This window comes from Takifugu rubripes, chromosome 20, assembly GCF_901000725.2.
Source record: "Takifugu rubripes chromosome 20, fTakRub1.2, whole genome shotgun sequence".
NCBI classification, from domain to species: domain Eukaryota; kingdom Metazoa; phylum Chordata; class Actinopteri; order Tetraodontiformes; family Tetraodontidae; genus Takifugu; species Takifugu rubripes.
The window spans coordinates 14,008,563-14,032,288 of record NC_042304.1 but is presented as its reverse complement, the minus strand read 5'-3'; the positions used below and the strand labels follow the sequence as shown (position 1 = coordinate 14,032,288).

Genomic DNA, 23,726 nt, shown 5'->3' with positions numbered 1-23,726 from the left:
TAATGACAAAGGCCATACCTAGAAGACACATGGGTAATGAAGAGGAGGCGTCGATGGCATCTCTAAAGAGGATTCTGGGGGAATGTGTCTTGACGCCCGCGTGGCCCCTTCGGGCTCCCATGGTTGTGAGCCGGCTAACTTTGTTAGGCTGTTAGCTTTATTATCCAGACACATTTAATCTTGTATAGTTAAAACTATGAGCAAACACTCTAATCTGCACCAAATTATTATCGAAATGAAACAGAAGACGCCAGCGCATCAGACTCTCAGATGCACTGAATCTAACTGAATGATCAAAGGAAACCACACATACTTTTATGTGCTGCAACAAATATTGTTGAGGTCTAAAACAGTCAGTAACGGGCAGGTGTTTCACTTCAGGCCTCAGTCTAGTGACACTGGTGGGTGTCCAGATCACCCTTGTTTGGCTTTTATGAACATTTGGACAGTTACAACATTCCAAAAGGTCACCAGGTCAACAGTTCGGAGTCTTTTTTTGCTGGTAATTACCTCTAATTGTTATTTATTCTGGTTATTTGATCGTTAGAGCTGTTTTATATGCAGAAAAGTTTGAACATCTTTGATAGAACCTGTCCCGTATATTCAGTGGAGAAACTGTGATTATCATCATTTCATTGTATTTTACAGCGGAACGATGCATCTTTATCCGCTGCTGCATCAGTTTTGACAGAATGAAACTGATCAGGACGCAGTGAAAATCCATCAGGGGTTGCTTCAGGCCAGTTCTATATTTTTCTTAGTGAAATAAATCTTGTTATTGGAGACTCAGGACAGACAGAAACAGGGTCAGATAGACACGCCCTCCTGCACGCCAATTGTAACACCTGATTTGAATCACTGGGTCTTTCCGTCCACTTAAGCTCAGAGTAATTGACAGTTTGAAGATGGCCTCTTTAATTCCAACAGACAGCGAGGACTTTGATAAGGATGGGGGGGTGGGGGGGTGTACCAGATAAACAGGACAGTTTGTAAAGGAAATAGGAGCTTTAACACGTCAGGGAGAGTTTTGGTGAATCTAATAAATCGCACAAAGGTTAAAAACACATCAACAAGCATTTGGGTCAGAAAACAAAACATTAAGTTGACTTGATTGTGTGTGTGTGTGTGTGTGTGTGTGTGTGTGTGTGTGTGTGTGCGTGTGTGTGTGAGTGTGTGTGACTTCACAGTATTACTGGTATTATTGGTGGTGGTGGCGAGGGGGAGGGGTCAGGATATGGAGGGTAATTTAGTGTGATGTTACAAATAAATAGACACAACGTGGACAAAAATAAAGTCATGGTAAAGTTGTGAGGTTCAAATGAATTCTAATTCCTTTAATTATTAACTAAAGTCACAATTCTGCAGACAAAAAAGACTCACGTGCATTAATTTGCATTTGAGTTTTACCATTTAATGACGATGGTATTTTTGTGGCAAAGATTTGATTTTATTCGTTAATCAAAGTCTAATGGGGTTTTTCAGCAGCTGCATGAGCATGTTTCAAATCGTTTTGGGCAGATTTGGCCCTGAACCAGCCTCGTTGCTCAATTTACAGCCTGAATCTCGACACCCTGGACGCGCTGAAGATGTGCAACTTTGCTCCCGTCATCTGAATGACAAAAAGCCTACAAACTGGGTGACATTGCACCTACTTAACAAGCGCGCATTGGCATGGTAATCCGGCTCATTTAACTGGAGGTGTCATTTTCCCACTACGCAGAAACAGCGCGGTTTTCTTTTGGCCTCCCCGGGGGCTTCCCTCTGACAGCCGGGAGCAGAGGCACCGTGGCCGGCCGAGAGGGGGCTGCAGGAGACCCTGGAGGGTGTTCCACAAGGCTGCGAGTTATACAGGACATTGCGTTATTCTGCTCCCATTTCGGCTCCCTCATCTCGACACAAACGCCGTTTATATGTTTAATTTGTCCTTGAAACGAGATTGAAACGAATTCCCTGTTGAAAAATGAAATGATGAAACGAAAAAGAGACGTCGTGGCTCCAACACCCACGTCTGCTTTACCAGGAAGACGGAGGGAAGAAGAGAGGCGACGCAGACGTGGTCTCCCTGACGATTCTGACTTAGAATTTAAACTAAAGACCACAACAAGCTGATAAAGCACTTCAGAACTGTGTGTTTGCATCCAACTGTTTATTTTATTAAGTTTTCAGTGTTGCATTTAAAGAAGATTTTAATAACGCACACAAACACGCGGAGGGGCTGCTGAAAGAGGCCGCGCAGCACAGCTGTTTCCGGGCTAATTTAAGCTTCTTGTGCCCAGAAGCGGCAGCGGCATTTAAAGAAAACATAATCCAAAAAATAAATAAAACGAAACCAACAAAAACTCTGACTGAAAAGAAAAAACTGCGGCTTAAAACAGGAGGAGAGTTTTTGGATATCACCTGCTGCAGCCTGACGCGTCAAAACAGATGTTACGCACCCACACACGCACACGCACACTGGTTTCTTTGAGGAGCTTTGATGCTTTGTTGTGACTCCAGCTCATCTTGCAGGAGGGGGGTTAAATATGGGCTCCATCATGATGTTTGACAGAAGCTCGCAGGTTGATGGAGTGGATTCTTTCAGATGGGCTGAAAATGGGGGATTTCCAGGGCTGAAATGGCTGGAGCCACTTCTGAACGCCAGGATTTACTGATTTATTTTAATATTTTCCTGTGTGGCTGATGCGCTTTTTTTTAAAAAAAAAGAATATATTGTTTTATTAAATGTGACAACTAGCATGTTTTGCTACTGCAGCAAAAATAATTATATCCCGATGCTCGTAATTACGCAGCCATTCATTTACCTCCTGGTTTTACTGACTGATGCTCCCAAATGTTCCCACACCCAATTAATTACGCGAGTTGCCGCTCGAAAACTACCGCAAAAAGCTGATTTTCATGCAGCTTTGCTGACGGCTGAGTTTTAATTTCCTTTGTCCTGTTAGATTGGAAGTATTTTATTTAAATCTCCGCACAAAATAGGCCATATTTCTGCATTTTAGTGCTTTCTAACATTCTAGAAATGCTTCTATTTATTTAGCATCAAACATTTCACTGCCTGTTAATATTGGGTTCATTAAAGTGCATCGAAATAATAATTTAGAAATAATTTCTGCATGAATTTCCCTCGTTATTCTAATCATAAACAATGCTGACGTCTCACTCACCTCCACCCATCATCAACCCTGCTGAAGTGCTCTTGAGCATGAACACCGTGCGCGCTTTCGCAGGTGACCCTGACCTTTGAACCCCAGGCAGGAGCACGTGGAGAAGAAGGAGCCCCCCCCCCCTCACAGTGATCATCGGAGCGTCACATTATTATGATCACAGTTATTTGTTCGATGACCTTGGTGCCGGTTTGCGCGGACTGTTTCCTCTCCATCACCTGCGCGGCTGCTGCGGCTGGATCTTCTCTGCCACCCCCACACCCCCCCTAATGGTTTCATGCCGGAGCGAGTTGGCTTATTATACTAAAAGGTTTTGTCGCGCTAAGCCGTGCATGTGTGCTTAAAACGTACATTTCATTAACAAACTGCGGAGTATCAAAGCGGATTTATGAGGCTGCAAAAGATCACAGGAAGGACGGGTTTCAAACCCCCTCCCAGGCCGCATCAGCCGGGTGATATCAGCAGTTATTTCACACAACACTGAAATTCTTGTCATTTCTTTTTAAATGAGACACATTCTTTTATTATTTTTTTTATGTGGGGTAATTGTTTGAAGAAGAGAGTCTGTGATCCAATTATCTGATATCACGACAATTCCGGAAAATGAAAATTGGAAGCCAGAAAAGTTTTTGGTTGACACCGCCCTTTTATTTCGTTAATGTTTTCTTGAATTCGGCTGCTTTGGGGGATGAATACAGTGAACACTGAATTAAAGAAAAAAAATCAGATTTAAATCAACTCAAAAATCCAAGAGCCGCGTAAAGATGCGCAAAGCGGGATAAAAAAGTTGACTCCTGGTTTCATCTGCTAAGTAGTCCGTATTGACGGACCTCCAGATCACACAGGTCACAGAGAGATTAACACGAGTCTGTTTCCCTCCTTTCAGCCGTGCGCACATTAATAATGGCCCCGTTTGATTCAGTCCAGAGGTGCGAGGCTGCAAATAATAATTAAAAAAACGTTTTAAAAAAATACAAAGCAACGGAGGCGACAATTATTCCTTTAAAACAAATATAAAGTCTTTTCACTCCCCTAATATTATTATTTTAAGTGTCAGCATCAAGTGACACTTAAAATATCTAATATCAATTAAGAAAGCAGCAACCTTTGGACTAAAGATGAGGTAAAACAGCGAAATCGATTTGTCCTCAAATTCGAATCTAATCTCGGTCTCTGCGCTTGAAGGAGCTGCAGATTATTAAAACACTGCTTTTGCTTCACTGAATTCAGCTCAAACCGGCACAAACACCCGTCTGCTGCTGCTCCTTTTCACCAGTGCGCCCTAAAGACGTCCAATAAAAATCAATCAAGGTTTTAAATCTATTCATGGCTTTAAAAATGGCAGCTGTTAATCTCCGCGTACTGCTCCTTCTCCAGTCCTCCCAAATGTTCTCACGCTGCGGGGAGAAGCCCTGAGCCTGATCCGGCACCCTCTGCCCGCCCGGCGCACCTTCATGCTTGTGAATAAACGCTCTCTTTGCATTCGCCCGCTGCCCGCATTTCCTACCTCATTCACATGTAAAACATACAATGATCGGGGTCGTTAGCACCTCTTCCAAACTCTTAAGGAAATTCTTTATTCTCTCCATTCAGTGCCGCTGGTGCCGCCGCTCAATATTCTTCCCACCTTCTGCTAATCCTGCAGGAATAAATAGACTTCAGTTCGCGCTTTGCATTCGCAGCTCGGATTTACGCGCCTGGAGAGGCTGCAGGTACGAAGGCGCGCGTTCGCCAAATAAACAAAAGAGAAACACGTTGGCAAAGTGCATGACGGAACAGGCGACTGGCTTGGATTAAAGGAGAAAAATACAATTGCGTAAAATTGAAATTTCATTGGAAAACAGGCAGGTTGACCCTGTCAGAGGCATCTCTGCATTTACAAAGTTAAATGTTCGGACCATTTTACGCACCTACGTTAATGCGCATCCCAGCCTTCAATCACGCAGGCCAATTTTCTCTCCCCCCTCTTCCTCTTCCTCCTCCTCCTCCTCCCTCCGCCACCGCTAAATGGTCTATGACGAACGAACACAGAAATCAGCGGACAGCAGCAATGCTGATGTCCCATTGTTGACAAATCCATGAAACAACTCCAGTTTGCATGGTTTAACAGAGAGGAGAGGTGGGCGATGGGAGGCAGGGAGGGAGCGAGGGAGGGAGGGGGGACAGGAAAAGGGGAGGGGAGGTGGGCGTCTGTCGTCACCGAACCACGTGGCCCGCTCTCATAGTATATCTTATACTGAGAAAAGTAATCTATCAGACAGCCCTTTTAAAAGCTACGGCCTTTAAAAGCAGCAAGTGTCATCTCGATTTGGCTCTGCAAATATCACTTCTGCGGGAAATACAAGCGGCGAGAGGGGACGCCCAAAAAAGTAACGACCTCTCCAAACAACTTCGAGACGCGCCGCTCCGCACCGGCCTGCTCACTTACCGAGCGGAGAAAAACAACGACTTGCAGATTGACTTTCTCCTGGCCAGACTGGCGTTTTGTCGGTTTAGAAGCTTCCTTTCTTTATTTTTTCGGAGGGCTCAGACTCTCGATAGGGCAGAGCAGAAGTCCAGCAGACGCGCCGCCGTGTGCGCACTGCTCCAACTCACCGCTGCTCGCTTGTTTTTAACTCCAGACTTTTGAGAGAGCAAGTGCAAGTGAGCTGTGAGATGACCCTCTCTGGAGGCAGCGAACGAGCCAGCGACATGTCCGGCCAAACTGTTCTGACGGCGGAGGACGTGGACATCGACGTGGTCGGTGAGGGAGACGAGGAGGGCATGGAGAGGGTGGACAGCGACTGCGACAGCCCGGACATGCTCCACGACCTCCGCGGGGAAACGGGCGACGAGGACCTGGAAGATGAGATCGAGGTGGAGAAGGAGGAGATCGGGTCCGGGGGAGGGAGCCCCTGCTGCGAGAGTTCCGGCGAGGGAGAGACTGGAAAGGGAGAGGGTCAAGAGCAGGGCGCAGCGACGGTCGGCGGGATCCAGAAGCCCAAAAACAGTCTGGTAAAGCCGCCTTACTCTTACATCGCTCTCATCACCATGGCTATCCTCCAGAGCCCGCAGAAGAAGCTCACGCTCAGCGGGATCTGTGAGTTCATCAGCAGCCGCTTCCCCTATTACCGGGAGAAGTTCCCGGCGTGGCAGAACTCCATCCGCCACAACTTGTCCCTCAACGACTGCTTTGTAAAAATCCCACGAGAACCTGGCAACCCGGGCAAAGGCAACTACTGGACCATGGATCCGGCTTCAGAGGACATGTTCGACAATGGCAGCTTCCTCAGGAGGAGGAAACGGTTCAAGAGAGTCCAGCCTGACATGCTCAGGGACCAGACCGCCCTCATGATGCAAAGTTTCGGTGCCTACAGCCTCGGGGGGCCCTACGGGAGACACTACGGCATCCACCCGGCCGCCTATTCCCACCACGCGGCTTTGCAGTATCCCTACATCCCTCCCGTGGGTCACATGCTGCCCCCGGGTGTCCCCCTCCTGTCCTCGGCGGAGCTGAACAGAAAAGCCTTCAACTCTCAGCTCAGCCCGAGCCTGCAGCTGCAGCTCAACAGCCTGAGCACGGCGTCCATGATCAAGTCGGAGCCGTCAAATAGGCCGTCCTTCAGCATAGAAAACATCATCGGTGTGTCCAGCGCGTCTTCGCCCTCGCCGGGCGCTGCCCAGGCGTTCCTGCGGCCTCCCGTCACCGTCCAGTCGGCCCTGCTGAGCGCGCAGTCCCTCTCTCTGACGCGGACATCAGCCGCCATCGCGCCCATCCTCAGCGTGCCGTCAAATATCATTTCTGGACACGTTTTACCCTCCGCGACGGCGGCTGCAGTGTCCAAGTGGCCTTCACAGTGACTTCAGAAACGAAGCAAATGAAACTCTTATTTTTATACACATTATTCTGCGGGGAGATCGCAAATCAGTAAAAACACTGGACTCTGTAGCCATTTAAAGACTGTCGAAACCGCAGAAATAAGAAAAAAAAAGGACATATTTCCGTACAGGTAATATTTGTAAATATTTGTAAAAAAAAAAATAAAAAAAAGAAAGAAAGAAAGAAATAGCAGTTTGATCATACCAGTCTTTCCTTCTGTTCCTGTTTGAGACCTGTGATGACTGATTATTCGACATTTTCTTTTTGTATTGGAAGCTCAACTAGGCACAGTTTTGCTTCCCTTTCCTTCAAGACACGTTTTGAAAAATTGTGTTTATAATTTAAAAAGATGAAATATATGTAATTCTATGTAACAATATTGTGCTGTAAGCTGAATTTATTTGTAAATAAATCCGAGAAAAAATTAAATTCGTTTCTTTAAATTCACGACTGATTTAATAAAAAACACGGTCAAGAAAATAGTTGAAACCCGATTTTAACGCCTTCCGGCAGTGACAATGCAAGGAGATAGAAATTATTTGTGACGTAAAATCTACTTTAGTAAAGGTATTTAACTGCGAATAAAGGAAGAGTGTCCAGTTATTTTCATGCTTAAAACGAGTTGAGGTTTTACCAACAAAGAAAAACTTTTTAAATCACTCGTTGATTTTTTTAAAATATATATTTATTTTTTTTAATAGTCCCAGGACATTTTAGTTGATCACACTGCATCGCCATTGACAAATACACGAGAATTCTTACTTTTATTTAGGAGTTACCAGTTCTTGGAATATAAACACACTATTATTTGATATTCACAACAATTCATTTTAGCTGGTAAATTTCTGAAATGAATAGCAGGTGAAAATGATGAGAGTGTGATGGTGTTTCTATGTGGCTGTTTCTGAGGATGAGCCCTGACTGCATAGGTCACAGTTGAGACGCCTTTTAATTTACTCTTACATCATCGCTCGGGTCCTTTTACAAGATATTCTGCGGCTTGGCGAGGCCAACAGATTCGCAGTTGTGTCTGGCTAATCACTTTCAACACAAACAGCAAATGGTCATCGTGTGTGTGTGTGTGTGTGTGTGTGTGTGTGTGTGTGTGTGTGTGGGTGTGTGTGTGTGTGTGTGTGTCGCGCACTATATTTATCTGATCCCCATGAGAAAGAGAAAGGAGCCTCTCTTTGCTTCGGTTGACTCTCAGATACCAAAGATGGTGCTAATGGGGTCAATGAAGAGTATTATTATTATTATTACTATTATTATTATTATTATTATTATTATTATTATTATTATCTGTCATGTCGCTATAGTAACGGTATAAATAAGCCTGAAGGTCCGTTTGAGCGGCGAGGTTTTCGTTTGAGATATTTCTTCACTCTTAAAAATCCCAAGAAAGAAAGATCTTTAAAAAGAATAACATTTTCCAAATGCCGATTTGATTTTGGTTTTTCTCCAGTGTTTCTAAAGCTTCCTCCTGGAGGTTGGCCCTGCCTGCCAGTGCTGGAGGTCGGACCCGCAGCCGCAGCAGCAGCAGACGGGGTCTCTCCGGCGATGCTGCGGCCCGGCAGATACCTGCAGACGGGAAAGGCCACAGCCGCTAGAGGGCGCAAACAACACTTTTTCATTAGATATTAGAAAAATACTAGAAATAAAAGGTAAAAGTTTACTATCTATGATTGAAGCTAAACATTTTATTTAAACTATTTTTTATCATGTTTACTAATGTAAATAAAATCAAACATATCAACTCTAACAGAAGAACCGATTGACATCAGGTTATCTCGGTTATGCACGACATTACATCTGCATCCACAGGACCCAGGAACATCTTGTATCATCGCGCGCTAGATTAAAATAAATATGATGCATTTCAAGTCAATCAATGTTGTCCCAAAGACACATTAGTGATTTAAGCCACGTCAAATTCAATAAAGGCTCATTAAACATGAGTCTCTTGTTATCTTGCTACAATAAAACACGTGCACGGGTCGATTAAGTACAGTAACATTTCATGGCCATTATTTCACCAGTAAGACCTTTGAACTGGATGAATGTGGCAGCTGCACGTTTTTTGGACGCAAGTCTGGAGTGGAGAAGGAGTTCCCACTGCAGCCAGCACTGCACCATCAATAATTATAGCCTGGAGTGGCCTTGAGGTTGTTGGTGTGTTTTGCCAAGTGGTTGTCAATTAAATCTTTTAAACTGGATGTGGACTGTAGATCAAATATTGTGTGATTGCTCAGCTGGTTTCAAACAATTTTAAACAACTCAAAAATAAATGTAGCTTGCCAAAAACAAAGGAGCCGATAATGGATCTCAAAGGCCTGTAAATCCTAAAGATGGCCAAAAACACGCTTGCAGGCATGGAGTAATCATGTGAGCATGGCAACACAAAAATAATCTGAAACACAGCCTTTGTTGTCTACACAGTAATTCATAAGCACACACGTTAAGTGTCTGTAATGTGACACAGGCAGGAATGCCCGTGACTCATGAGATGCTGAGTCTCATGAACTCATGTGCAGTTCCATCAAATTCACTCTGACCGCAGAACATACTGTTCTGAGATTTAAAAAAAAAAACAACCCAAAACAACGTTTTTTATCTTACCACCATTATAGGAGACTGAATTTTGGTTTGGGGCCCTATTCTCCGCCACCAAACATGAAAAAAGTCCAGCAAAGAACAATTTTGTTTGACTGCATGTATGACAGACAACAGTGACATTGACCACCAGCCTCTGTAATAACCAGGTCATCCTCTACCACAAGCTATAGCCTTCTGTTGAGAGGAGATTACAGACAGTAAATGTAGTTACAGCAGTAACTGAATATTTAAAAAGGCGCAGAGATGAAGCAATAAATGAAAAAGTAAAGCTGGCTTGGCCGGGCATTAATAACTAATGTGTACCAGTGAGTTATAGGCTGCTGCCGTTGTAATGAAAGTGTCATTGCAAATCAGCAGTTGTCTGTGCTTATTATTATTTATGCATAATTGATGCCAGAACCACAAGGAACATGTCTCCGGCAGCAAATCCCAACACCCAGGTATCAAAGATGATGGTGTCAACAGAAGAAAAGGTCACGAAGGAGAATAAAACCCTGGGCAGAGACTTACATTGACAAGAGCGTACAAGGACAAGGTTGTATCGGATAACCATGCACACAAGAAAGAGGCAGAACAGCTGATCCAGATCCCTACATGTATGTACATATAGGGATCGGGGCTCTTCATAAAAATGACAGCAACATTCAGGCCGATGCTGTGCCCACGTGTGGATTTTAAATGATATACAAAAGATTAGTGACAATTAAAAAAAAGCTAGTTGCTTTGTATGAGCCATTCTCAATCAAATTAACATATTAGATGTATTAACTGCTTGAAATGCCAGGCAGCATAAGCAGAAAATGCAATTGAAATTGATTTGTCTGTTTTGTTTTTTTAACCTGCATTTTTCATGTAAAATGTGTTAAAATGGACATGATAATTAAGAATTTTAGATGACCAAATGACTAACTGGCTGGAAATAACTCTACACTTGTTTTATGTCAATGTTGTAACAAATTTATTTTCAATTTAGAAACATCACAGTTTTATGTCAACCAAAACCCTATTAGCAAAAATAAATCGATAGTGTGACTTTACTGCTCGCTGGGAAAATAGACCAAATTCTACGATGATCAACACCCGTCGTAGTTGATGACTACCAAGGCGGAATCAACAATTCTAAATCGATGTTTCAGATTATAATATCAAACCAATATATTTACAGGATAAATACTTATTTTGCTAATTAACACGAATGCATTCTTAAACAAGTAAATCTGTAATTGTGCAAAGAATGGGAAAATTTCCTATTTTTCAAGGAGTCAGGGAACGCCTCATAGTTCTTTGACCTGACGTCACCGTGCCGTGCCCAATCAGGTGTCGCAACGAATTCTTGATCGTGACGTCAACAGGAAATGTACAGATATTCCCATAGTTAAAAGAGTTTTAGCCTTCATTTTCCCCTCAAACTAGATTTGGCTGTAGAAATGATGCAAACCTGGAGTCTCGTGTCGATCTGTGTGCTGCTTGGCGTTGTTGTGAGATGGGGCGTCTCGTTAAATTCCTATTCAGGTACGAAGTGTTTGAATCTGACCAAAAACACGCGGAATCCCATTTGCTCATGTCAGGATACCCGCTCACCTTTGTCTGAACACTATCCTGGCGAGGCTGTTACACACTTTATAAACCCCCTCTGTGGCTTGAGATGTCGTCACCCGCATAACGCGCGCGTGTCTGTGTGTGTGTGTGTGCGTGTGCGTGTGCGTGCGCGCCTCTTAGCTGTCATTCACCGACGTAGTCCTGCATTCAATGGACTAACAGCTGACATTTCTCTCTCCAGGGGCGGGGAAGCCTCCGATGTTTGGGGATTATGAAGCCCAGAGACACTGGCAAGAAGTGACCTACAACCTCCCCGTCCAGGAGTGGTCAGTGTGCAGCCTCCTCTTTATTCCCCTGGCTGTGCATCACTGAACATATGAGGTGTAGATCTCTGATATTTGTCCCCTCACAGGTACTTAAACACCACTGACAATGACTTGAACTACTGGGGCCTTGACTATCCACCTCTCACTGCCTACCACAGCCTGATCTGTGCTTACCTGTAAGAGTTTACATCAATGTTTGTGGAGATCTGTCGATTTTTGTTTCTTCTTTTTTCCCATATTGATGAATTCAAATCATCTGATTGTGTGCATTTTAGAGCCAAGTTCATAAACCCAGAATGGGTGGAGCTGCACAAATCCAGAGGTTATGAAAGTCCTGCACATAAGTTATTTATGAGAACTACAGGTACAGTAAACATACGTGAAAGTCTCCATGGTCAGAGTCGACGCCTAACGCAGCATAACTTTCTTTTTATCCCCAAAGTCCTGCTGGCTGATTTGCTGATCTACATCCCTGCAGTGGTTTTATACTGTTTATATCTGACTGAAGGAACAGCTAGAAAACAGGTAATAAATAGTGCTGGTGTATAATGACGTATAATGACAGTAACGAAGCATTTCGAGGAAGTTACGACAGGTCCAACTGCTTTTACAGTAGAGTTTAGTAATATTTTAGCTATTCCTGAGTGTATTCCCATTCTATTCCCATTTTTTTAAGTTTCTTTTATTTATTTACGTTAGATTTCACAGTCATTTACTGAACCTGTATCAGAAAATGATCTTTGTGACCCATTTCTGCCTCTGCAACACAATTTTGCAATTAAAAGTATATTAAACAATGAAACTGAGTAGTAAAATAGGAGCTTAGTCACTTTTACATGTTCTCTCTCTACAGGTTTCAATTTTGCTCTGTTTTCTTCTCTACCCTGGATTAATCCTCATTGACTACGGACATTTCCAGTATCCTTTATGCCCTGGCACATTTATTTATTGCTCAGTCTTTTTTTTACTTCTTATGAAATGGAGGTGTTCAGGATTGAATTCACAGACTATGGAGCCATTAATTTGGTTGTGTAAATAGAATATTCAGTCATTTTAATGTTGTTTGCACCATTAAAAACACAACTCATTCAAGTTTGAATGTACTCATGGTTAACTGGCTTGGCAGCCAGCTAGCCAGTTTGCTAACTTTGCGCCAATGAAAGCATGTTTCTAATCATTAAACAAAAAAACTTGGCACCAATTACATTGTTATATATTATACTGTAACACAGATTCACCATCATGCTGTATATAGGTTACAGTTGACCTTAACCACATCAGGTATAACGGTGTGAGCCTGGGTTTGGCCTTGTGGGCCGTTCTGGGTCTTGGCCTGGGCCGCGACGCTCTGGGCTCTGTCGCATTTTGCCTGGCTTTGAACTACAAACAGATGGAGCTGTACCACGCTCTGCCTTTCTTCTGCTACCTGCTGGGAAAATGCATTAAACTGGGCCTGCTGGGGAGAGGGTGAGTAGGCTCCGCCCCTTTGGTGAGCATTTTTGCACACGTATGAAATGTAAGTGCACAGTTTAGTTGAACTCTGACCAAAGAGTTCACCCTGACAGAAGGAGAAACGGGAGCCAGTCGAGGCCTGTATGTTTTTAAAAGATCACGACTCGTGTTTCAAAAAAGCAGCCACTTGCGTAGTTCATCCAGAAATCAAGAGGGTTTATTTTCATGTCTGGGAGGTCGTGACTGTTGAACCGCCTTATTTGTTTTGGCTGTACTGTTTTTGTCACGCTGCATAGAAATGTCAGCTGAGGGCTCATAGCAGATATGTAATGTCAGCCTATACGAGAGCCACGTCCCCAGGAGATCTCCAGAATGACTGAGGTAATCAGATTGGATGCTGTTACTGGTGTGTCCAGTGTCTGTTTATCTAGTAACAATGTACCAAGGGCATTTAGTAGCAAATGGAGAGCTGGATTAGAAGGGCCGGAGAGGAGATATGTCCAGATGACACTCTCACCATGCCCAAACTCCTCAGCTATGCCGTGTGTGCAACTTAACCAGCAGCTTGGCGGATCCAGCTGACAAGAGAGCCTGACCTAAAGGGAAGACTTTCAGCTGATGCATGGCTTTCACTGCATTCCCGGACCCAAGGGTCAAATCCCAAATTTAGGACTTGAAGACAGTATGTGCTGTTTGTCTGAGGACTCCCAGTAGACGGGAGCAGATGTAATCAAATGCCCACATTTATCTTTCTCATTAGCACATTGCAGTTTTGTTATTATTGTCTTTTTTTTGGCATTGTTTTGTGTGTTCTGCCTCTGTACCCCCTGCTCTCAGTGGTGACCCCTGCCTGTCTGCTGACCTTTGCCCCGTAGGTTTTTCCTGCTCGTGAGAATCACTTTGGCTGTGTTGGTGACTTTTGCCCTCTGCTGGCTGCCTTTCCTGTCTGACCCCGGTCAGATCATCCAGGTGGTCAGGAGGATCTTTCCCGTGGCTCGAGGTCTCTTCGAGGTAAAGTCGATGTTCTGGAATGAAAACCACGTATGAGAAGCTCCATATCCCGCGTTTTACTGGAAAAAACAGAAACTTTGTGTCACATTTACACCTAAACACAATAAGTTTCCGCCAGCACGATGACAACGTAGCTCAGTTTGGGTGACGTTTGGAATGTAACCCGGGAACGCCGCAAACATTAAACGGTTGTCTTCGTTGATGACGTCGGCCCAAGTCGCTCGGACACAACTTTCGATGAATCTGTGCATCTGAAGGTTTTATTCTGAGGAACAACTTCTTGCTAAAGGCTCGAGCTACCGGGGGCTTTTTTCTAAGAAGCTGTAACCTTTACTTAATGGTAATTTCATCTCTTCTGGGAAGTCGGCTGCAGCGGGATTTCATGAACTTCGAACAGGATCTTTGCGTAGCGATGTTGCGTCACGCTTTCTCTCACTGCCTACACACTCCAGAGATTTGGATCCCCTGCAGGATCAAAGATAAACTGTGGAATAAAACGGTGAAAGGTCATGAGATCACGTCCACTCTAGGGGAGGTGCTGCTGTCTGGGGCTGTACGTTGAGAGGATAGAGATAAGCCGTAATCCGTGGCCTAGCTTCAGCGGACGGACCGCGTGGTGGACCGACAACTGTTGCGCGCTCTTGTGTTCACGGAACCCACACGCACATCTTTTGACGCCACAGTTTCCCCGAAAAGACGCAAAGGGACATGTTGATTCAACCCCCTGACGGAACGGTGAAGAAAAAGAGGTTCAAAGGCTGGAGTTGGCACCGGTGAAAGCCGCCGTCGGAGAAGCTCCTGTTGCAAACGCCAAGGTGGCACCGACCGCAAGGTGTCACGGACGTGAGAAGTAATTGAAAATTCTACCGGCGGAGCAGATGGCAGCGCGTGCTGCGCGAAATGATGCAAACATAATACACGGGGTGTGAGAGAAACTATCCCCCTCCTCAGGGAAAGCATGAGACGGCTGCCGGGCCGACCCGTCCTGAAATAATTGTGAATTTGTGCGTGTAAGCAGAAGTTTGGACAAGGGGACAGGGGTGAGGAGGACAGTTGTAAGTTTACCCACTGAGCTACATTCTGCCGTCTCACGTTGCTGCCTGCTCACAAAAATGGCACCAAATGCTTCTCCCTGTGAAATTCCATGCTAGCTTCTAGGTAGAGTGTGTGTTGCCTTCAAGCGACATCCAGGAACATTCCCGTCGTGGTTATTTGGAGCGGGGAAGCGGAGAGGGAAGGCGCTGAGACAACACGACACTGGACGGTCCGGTGCTGCTGACCGGGCCGCCTCGAAGATCCACACAGCTGTGCTGCGAGCAGCTGTAGCACGCAGACACAGAGAGGGCCCAGAAATAGGCTTTCTAGACCGGGCCACCCACTGGATCCATTCCCTGGGAAATCATGAAGCTGTTCTAGACACCTCGTGTCTGCTTGTGTGATATCAGGGCACACGGAGGCAGCTCGGACCTCAGGACCATCTGATACCGAGGCTGCCGGCACAACTGCTTAAGCACTTAAATCAAATGAATCTGGCAGCAATACCCTCATCATCTCCGATAAAGCCCAAGCACTTTTAGCTAACATATCTTCCATGTCGTTCACAAGCGTGGAAGGTGCGATCTTCCGGGTTGTTGTGAAAAACAAGACGAGACTTGAACAGAATGAGGTGTGAGTTTCGAATGTTTCTGCCAGGACCTCCACACAGACGATTGCCTTTGTCGTTTCGCATTAATGCGCGTTGAATCTGACCATTTGTAGCGTTTGGAGACTGTCAAAAAATATTGATGCACGCAGTTTAACAAGCCCGGATTTAATCAGGGCTCCAGTTTATTAAAGTTATCAGTTTTATTCTACATTTGTTTCAGTTTTTTAAGCGTTGCTCAAATGAAAATAAACGCTGTATTTACGATGCTATTAAATTCTTCTAATTATGCAGTAAAATAATTCCAAAAAATCAATTAAAAGATTAAAATCTGTTTACCCCTATAGAAAAATCTTGCTGTAATAATAAATTCATTATTAACAAAATGCAATATTTGTCATTTAAAATAGCGAGTTACGCGCACTGTCCTGTATTAAATTTAATTTGTGTGTGTGTGTGTGTGTGTGTGCGTGCAGGATAAGGTGGCCAACACATGGTGCAGCTTGAACATCCTGATAAAGATCAGATCCATTGTGTCCCCTGACGCTCAGATCTACCTCAGGTAAGCTCCGTCCCTCCGCTTCTGCCTCTGCTCTGAGTTCAGGGTCAAAGATTCATGAAGCTGAATCGGTTTGGACTTTTGCAAGTCCAGAATTCCAACCACCGCTCGATTTTCATTATGAAAGGGACATTTGCGATCGGATAACTGCCCGGGCAGAAGCAACAGGGCGGAGGCTCTGCACCTTCTGCTCATTACAGAATTCCAGGAGGTGCTGGAGCGAGTTATCTCAACCATCAGCTCCAGAGCCTCTCCAATCACAGGCAGGAATATGTTGACGCTCCAGTTGTGTCATGGTGGAGCCTGCTTAAATAATCTAGCCGGCTAAATTTAGGAGTCTTGTGTTTGGAGTGTGGATGTGTTTGTGCCAGACTGTTAAGTCTGGGGATCAAGTTGGACTTCTTTGACTGTAGTGTATTTCAAACAAATGAAAACTACTCTTGTCTTTTTGGCACAGGAAGTGTGGTGCTAAATGCTCTGGTGTGGGTTTACTCTGCAGAGAATGAATCAGCTGTGCAAACTGATCTGTGTCCTTCCGGACTGCAAAGCCCTGCCCTACACAGAACATACTCCCTGTTATACTGACTTATACTTGCTTCACTCTTACTCTCTGCTCCCATCACCCTGTCTGTGGCCCGCCGCCCCCGTGTGACCCCTCCGCACGTTCGCTCTGACACATACTCGCCTCCTTCTGCTGGCCTCACCCCCAGCAGGTGACAATTGAAGGGTTAAACTAGGGCCTGCTAACCCGAACCGGGGGCCAGTATTTGAGCATTTCCCCCAAAGCCAAGCTGTTCGCTAGGTTAGCAGGACACGAGAAGGCCGATCTTAAGCTGTTTGGGTTGTGTTTCAGCACTGCTTGCACTCTCCTGGCGGTTCTGCCGTCCTCCGTCAGACTCCTGGTGAAGCCCACCTTCTGGCAGTTTAAGCTAGCTTTGGTAAGTAGACTCCTCCGTGCCGGGTTGGACTTCTTCACCTCAACTCTTTGAGTTTTCCGTAATAAACTGGATTTGTGTTATCGGCATATCCGCAAACACTTGGCGGGTGGGTGAAGCTGACTCGGATTCTCAATTCTTTTCTTTTCATTTGCAGGTTAATTCATCTCTGGCGTTTTTCCTGTTCTCCTACCAAGTCCACGAGAAGTCTATCCTCCTGCCGGCCTTGTGAGTAAAGGTTTGGATTTCCTGGCTCAACATCACCAACTACCTGTGTGTTGCTGAGCTCAGAGGAGCCCCCCCATCTCTCTGTATGTGAACCACAAGCATGTGCAACCGGTGGAAGTGACATCGTCTTCTTGCTAACTTTGGGGGTCATTCAACCTCCATCATCATGCTGGGGGTGTGACAGAGTTTAGACGCATTTATCAGAGTGATGGCAGCACTTTCATGTGTGAGACACACAGCCTTTCACGTTTGTGAGATTTGTTACTTCGCTACCACCCGCTCAAATCTCTCGGGCCCGTCGGTTGAGATTGAAGAGTGGCGTAGATTTGACAGCGAGGGATTTGGCTCCTAGATCTGGGCTCATCTATTAATCTAGATTAGGATAGATTGTTGCTTTATTAACTATTGAGTTATACCTCGCACCTGTCCTCCCAAATCAATCAGTAATGCATGTCCAGGGATTAGGAAAGAATGGCAGGCGACAGCTCAGGGCATTGTTTGCGCAGGATCAATTATTGGGCTGTAACAAGATCGCCAAAGAGCACCGGCTGTAATTATGGGCTCTGAGAATGGTGGAAAGCGTCCCAGTCGCTCACAGTACACAGCTAGCATCAGCTAGCAGTGGCCCGGCGGAGCTTTGATGTGAGAGATACATTCAGAATGGCAACTTTCTGCTGAAACGCGTCGGCACCTAAAGTTTAGCGTGCACGCCAACCTCCCGGCTGCTGTGTCACTAGTGCCAGAGTAACATCCACACGCTGGTTTTAATTCTACGTGCGACAGAAAAGCACTTGACTGCCTTGTGAGACACTGTCAAAAATTGATTGGTTTTGATGTCTTATCGGGTTAGTTTTGATTTACACATGATATTAGTTCCCATCCGACTCCACTCTTGAATGCTTTGCTACCTTTTTACTGTGACATAACTGTTGCACATTTATCGCTGTGCACGTGCAATTCCAGGCCCGTCTGTCTCCTGCTAAATGACCTTCCCCTGATCAGTGTTTGGTTCCTGCTGGTGTCGACATTCAGGTAAGGCTGAAGATGTGGAAAAACCTTTATTTCTGGTGATGTTTTACATGATACGTTGGAATATTATTGGACAAAAACAAGGCCAAGAGTCTGTCAATATCCTGACAAAGTGGCAGAAACAAGCAACGTAGTTAATCTTAAAATAAAAACTAGTACTACTAATTGTAAATATTTAATAAACTACACTGTCATGTGCTACATTTATATAGGGGATGAAAAACATATTCTGAATGTCCCTGTTGCTTTACAATATTAGCTACACTTTATGCTCGTTAGCTTGTTTAACTTGTGACAGAATAAACAGAATAACAGTATTCGGCACTATCAATGAAACGTGATGACATATTTTTAATTATTAATCACTATAGCTGTAGCAAACCCCAGAAATTTGGAGAAGTGAAGGAGGTTCATGTGTCTGGGACGTTTACAGGACGAGCTCATCCCTCCTGAACGTGCTGACACCAAATATCCGTCAGCGCCAGTCATTAAACTAAGTCAAACATTTATTTTCATTGATATCTATTGATAAGCCAGAACAAATGTACATAAACACTGACTTGTTGTGTGACGGGGGCTGAGAACCTCGAATAGAAAAGGCGAACCGTGCTGCGAGTGCTCTGCCTAACTTTCACCAGCTGTTGTTAAATTCTTCCGGCAGCACTAATTGTTGTGCGTGTGGTTTAGTATAAGGGTATCAGGGGATTACATGGCATAGTCTGCATGCTTGCTGTCTAAGTGTGCAGGGACAGGAGGTCATTCTGGAGCTGCTCCCCAGTACAGTCTAACTCCACATTATCTGCATCCGCTACAGACCCTGCTATTAAATAAAAAAATACATCTTTTGTTAGGATAATGGATGCCTAGCCATAGCAATTACAGGAGAGGAGAATGTGGCCAGTCTTGCTTAAATGGGCAAAGTATGTATTTCCAAATTGTGAAACAATTATCTGTTGAATGGCTCCTTATCTGTGGGAGTTAAAATCAGAATGAGTGCTTTGTTGTAGGCCCATAGGTTTTTACAAGCGGGGGCGACGTGCGATTGTGTGAGTCAACTGTTGTTCTTGTCCGTGCCCCTTCGCTAAACTAAGGCGAGCTCGGCTTGAACGTCAGCGCCATCTTTCCTCGGAGCTCAGGCTGCGTGTGCACGGCTGCGGGATGAAAAGCCGCTGCGGTTCAGTGTCGCCCTTCTCATCCGATGGGATGCATTTTGGCAGTGTGGCGTTAAAATAGTGCCACTTCCTCATATGAGGTTTACAGTGATTTAATGAAGCTGTTTGGATGGTTCTCCATTAAAATGCTCAATTGTTCCTGATCCTGTCCTTCTATGCAGCATGGTACCTTTGCTTCTGAAGGACGGGCTGCTGGTGCCGTACGCCGTGACCTCGCTGGCCTTCCTCTTCCTCAGCATCCGGCTGCTGTCTGCGATGGAGCGCTGCTCAGAGGCCGAGCTCAGACTGGGAGCGTACCGCAAGCTGCTTTTCTTCCTCCCCAAACAGGACCTGGGCTGTGTCGTCAGATGGAAGGTCGGTGTGAGGTTCTGTATTTATTCCTCAACCTCCATTGAGCTCCTCCATCCATCCAAGTTTACGTCTATTCAGTGCTGTCACGCGCTGCATGTAACACTGTAGAGATCATTAGCTTTTAGCTCTTTAATTAAAAATAAACACACTAGTATAGGAAGGCTCATTTCAAGGGCATTTTTAGAATGTGCAATAATCCATAATTCTACCTTTTTTTTCTCTTGGAATTTCCTTTAATACTGGACCCTTGGAGCCCCTGACACCCCGTGGGTGCTAGAATGTTGCTCTGTTGTGTTTGTGCGCGTCCCGAGAACAGATACTTTTATACTTTTACTAACAATTACTAACCTGCTACATAGATGGCGCCAGATCTCACACATTGGTACTCCATAGACTGTCTGATCTAATGTGGAGGTGTGAGAAAATCCAAATATTAACTCTTCTAAAGTGACCATCCTTAGTTAGCACGTAACCACTGTGTGCACCAGTCTTTTATGGGTGAAGACTCATGTTCTTTTACTGGGAACATGGCCGACATTACGCCTGCTGAAGAGTAAAATAAGCAGCGGCCGCGACATCGCCGTGTGTCTGCTCTGTTACGCGGGCGGAGGAGGTACAGCTGAGGCGGCGTGCTGGTTTCATGGTCCCAGGTGGCCTGTACTACTTTAAAAATGGCATTAGACCTAATGCAGCCATGTAGGAAGATATACCCAACTGTATAAATAAAGATCATGTGCTGCTGTAAGCTGTGTAAGCTGTGCGGGGATGAAAGCCCCTGCCAGCCAAGGAATTATTTATCACTTATTTAGGTTTCCACAGCATCTGAAGGGTCTGCGCTGCCGGCCCCTCGGTGACAGGGGCTCCATTGGGTGTCGGAGATTAAGAGGAGGTGTCTTTTAATAGTGCGCGTCATTAACACAGGTCTGCCTAGATATATTTATTTACACAAGAAGCATAAATATAGCGAGCTCCCAGCTAAGGCGATTGGGTTTCATGGGTTTGGTGGGGCAGGGAGTGTGTGGACACGAGGTGTTTCCTCCAACTTACTCACCAACTTGTCTCTGGGTCATAAAGCCCAAATAGACACGCCGATGATCTCACTGCTGCCTCCGGCTCTGTTGTTGTTCGGGCCTCCGTCTGGACGGGCGGCTCTGCAGCAGCAGAACTTATTTTAAGGCAGCTTTCAAATCATCAATGTAATGGAAGTCGTCCAGGGATCAATATGCTGCGTGATAGGGGAGCAGTTTAAATCATTCTGCTCCAGAATATGGATTTATTTGAGCAGTAGATCTGGATTAAAGTCAGCCATTTTTATTGATCGCCATCTTGCGGAGTGTTTATCATAGAAATGGCACATCCAGAATGTCCATCCCATGTTTGTTACAACCTGACAAGGATCCAGGTGTCTTAACATCAGTCCGTTCCCTCTTTCAGTTCTACGTCAGCGTTGCAGTCATGGGGGGTCTGAGCGCGGCGAGCGTGACCCTGGCTCCTCCACCCCGTCTGCCTGACCTCTTTCCTGTCCTGGTGTCCGCTGCTTCCTTCCTGCACTTCGTGGGATTATTGATATATTTTCACATCGTTCAGTTCAGCGAACCCGGCAGAAAGAGCCACAAGAAGAACAAATGAGGAGCTTTTTGGCTAATTTTGTATCCAAAAACGCCTTTAAAACTGAGCCCGTGGAAACCCAGCAAAACCGTTAACTGGCTGGAGATTTAGGGATGCCCAGAGGTGTCGCCGAAGCTATTTTGGATAAAGCCTGGTGGCGTCTATTATGAATGTAAAATAATCTCCTAAAAACTAATGATTGTGAGGAATTTTTTCTCCCTCTTTGGACCAATAATAGTTCATAACTGTGCAGATGAGACATTTAGAAGGAGCAGCAAAATATGGCCCCAGCAGACAACACTGGTTTTAATGGTAATCATTTAAAACACTGAGGCTTTGACTGTAGCTCATATTTGGTGCTTTAATATATGCGCTGTCTGGTGCATTATGATGTAAAATTGTTATACTGTTTATTTTTACAGTGACCTTTTTCTACAAAAAAGTTTGGTGTAAATAAATTTCTCAATGACCTAAAGGAATTTTTCGTTGCTGCATTTTATTGATGACTTTTCACCCAACATTAAATGAACCACTGCAGAAACAAAGACAATACTGGTACAGAAATGACCCCCCCCCCCCCAGTTCAGAGTTTTAGGTCCTAACCTACGACACGAAGCCTGCGGCAGCGCAGCATCAAACCTCCATCACCTCGTAGCAAAACATTAGTTTTGTTTACGAGCGCCGGCTTTGTCCTTCACGTGGCCTCTAAAGGTGATAAAGTGAGAGCTACACGATCTACCTTGGGCAGAAATAGGAAATGTTGCTGCCAACACCAGCTGTTGCTCATAGGTTGAGTGGAGCGGCGAGGCCTCAGCCAAATAAAGAGACCTCTGTGCTGTGTAGGAAGGCATACAACCAACCCCCCCCCAAAGAAATTTGCTTTTCAAAAGGTGTTAAAGTGCACAGGTGGGAAGGACTGCATACTTTTAGCCCTAAAGGGTATGAAGGTTGCCATCTGCAAGAACATTATTTGCACAGCGTTGCTGCATTGTGGTTACTGTAGAATCAACATTTGTCAGCTGACAGGCAGAAGCGCCGCCATCCCAGACGCCTCGCCCGCACATGAGTGACGGCTACCCAGACATTCCAGCCTCCCGACTGACAGCGCTGATTCCACATTCATCTCCCGCCTGATCTCCACGGGATCATACGCACAGAAGGTGAAGAGCAATTCCATTTGCTGTCAACGGGCGAGGCGCCGCGGCAACACAGACCTGGGGAACAGGGGAGAGGAAAACATGATTATAACCCCACTGCTGATATCACACACACACACACACACACACACAGACAGTGTTGACAAAAAAGGAAACAGGAAGCCTGTTTTCCATAAAGCAAAGTGATCTGTTAATAAACCATTTTTCTGTCAGTACCTCAGCCTATGATGGATTTCAGAAACTCGTAAGAGCTTCCCTTCTTCACACTTCCTGAAAGGAGAGATGGAGGATTTGTAGTCAATTGCAATGTTAAAAAAAACACAACCTTTTTTTTTTTAATCCAATGATGCTCAGGTCAAGATACAGAGTGGTGAGACGATTTCATTAATAGAGCAAGAAGCAGTCAGACTCCTCAGGGGATGGACTCCTCCCCCACAGAAGTAAAAACATGTTTCATAAAAGATGGGAAAATGTTCCTAGTTTCCAAAAATGGACCCATAAATCACGGCGACCACCCAGCAGCCCCATGGACCCCACGAATACCTCTGATTTGCCCCTGAACATAAGCAGAAGTGTCAGCCGGTTCCATCTGATTGGCTGCAGACCTTTAAAACAGAGAAGTTCCACCTGAGCCTTAACTGCAGCCTGACAGTCAGGTTTTCCCAGAAGACATCAGTCCTACAGCACTTTCTGTAGGAACAGTATCGTCTACCAACGTCTCTCATGATGCAAATTGATTAACGTCCCTTTTTATTTGCCTCCTACCTTTAAAAGGAACCTCTGAGATGAGGTGTGGTGATAGTTCCTGAATCAGAAAGTGCCCTGCCAGCGCTGCGAGCCGCCCCGTGGATCGAAGGCCACCAGCTTCTCTTGAACCTAAACGGCCTAATATACAACTCCCTCCTTTAATTCCAACGGTGGAATCATAAAACGTCGGGCCGGTATGTGGCAAGTGTCTGTGAGGCCTGCTAGGATTGATGCGTCCCAGTCTGGGCGCCGCCTGCACCAGCCGCCCCCCCCCACGGTCCCATCACTTTCATCAAATCTTAAGGAATTTCCTTTTTAATGCAGGCCATTACTG

General features: G+C 45.1%; 2 protein-coding genes across 2 annotated transcripts; both read left to right on the top strand.

Annotated features, from left to right (window-relative positions):
* The first annotated feature begins 5,400 nt into the window (after positions 1-5,400).
* On the top strand, positions 5,401-7,452 carry foxd3 (forkhead box D3). Its single transcript, XM_003974375.3, has one exon. It carries the CDS (start codon positions 5,820-5,822, stop codon positions 7,002-7,004), a length of 1,185 nt encoding a protein of 394 aa, XP_003974424.1. The 5' UTR covers positions 5,401-5,819; the 3' UTR covers positions 7,005-7,452.
* Positions 7,453-10,963: 3,511 nt separating this feature from the next.
* Positions 10,964-21,967, top strand: alg6 (ALG6 alpha-1,3-glucosyltransferase). Its single transcript, XM_003974402.3, has 14 exons — positions 10,964-11,148; positions 11,417-11,501; positions 11,588-11,677; positions 11,777-11,865; positions 11,944-12,026; positions 12,355-12,419; positions 12,783-12,968; positions 13,829-13,964; positions 16,083-16,168; positions 17,019-17,103; positions 17,258-17,328; positions 18,292-18,360; positions 19,691-19,883; positions 21,315-21,967. Exons 1-14 carry the CDS (start codon positions 11,064-11,066, stop codon positions 21,507-21,509), a joined length of 1,518 nt encoding a protein of 505 aa, XP_003974451.3. The 5' UTR covers positions 10,964-11,063; the 3' UTR covers positions 21,510-21,967.
* The last annotated feature ends 1,759 nt before the right edge of the window (positions 21,968-23,726 follow it).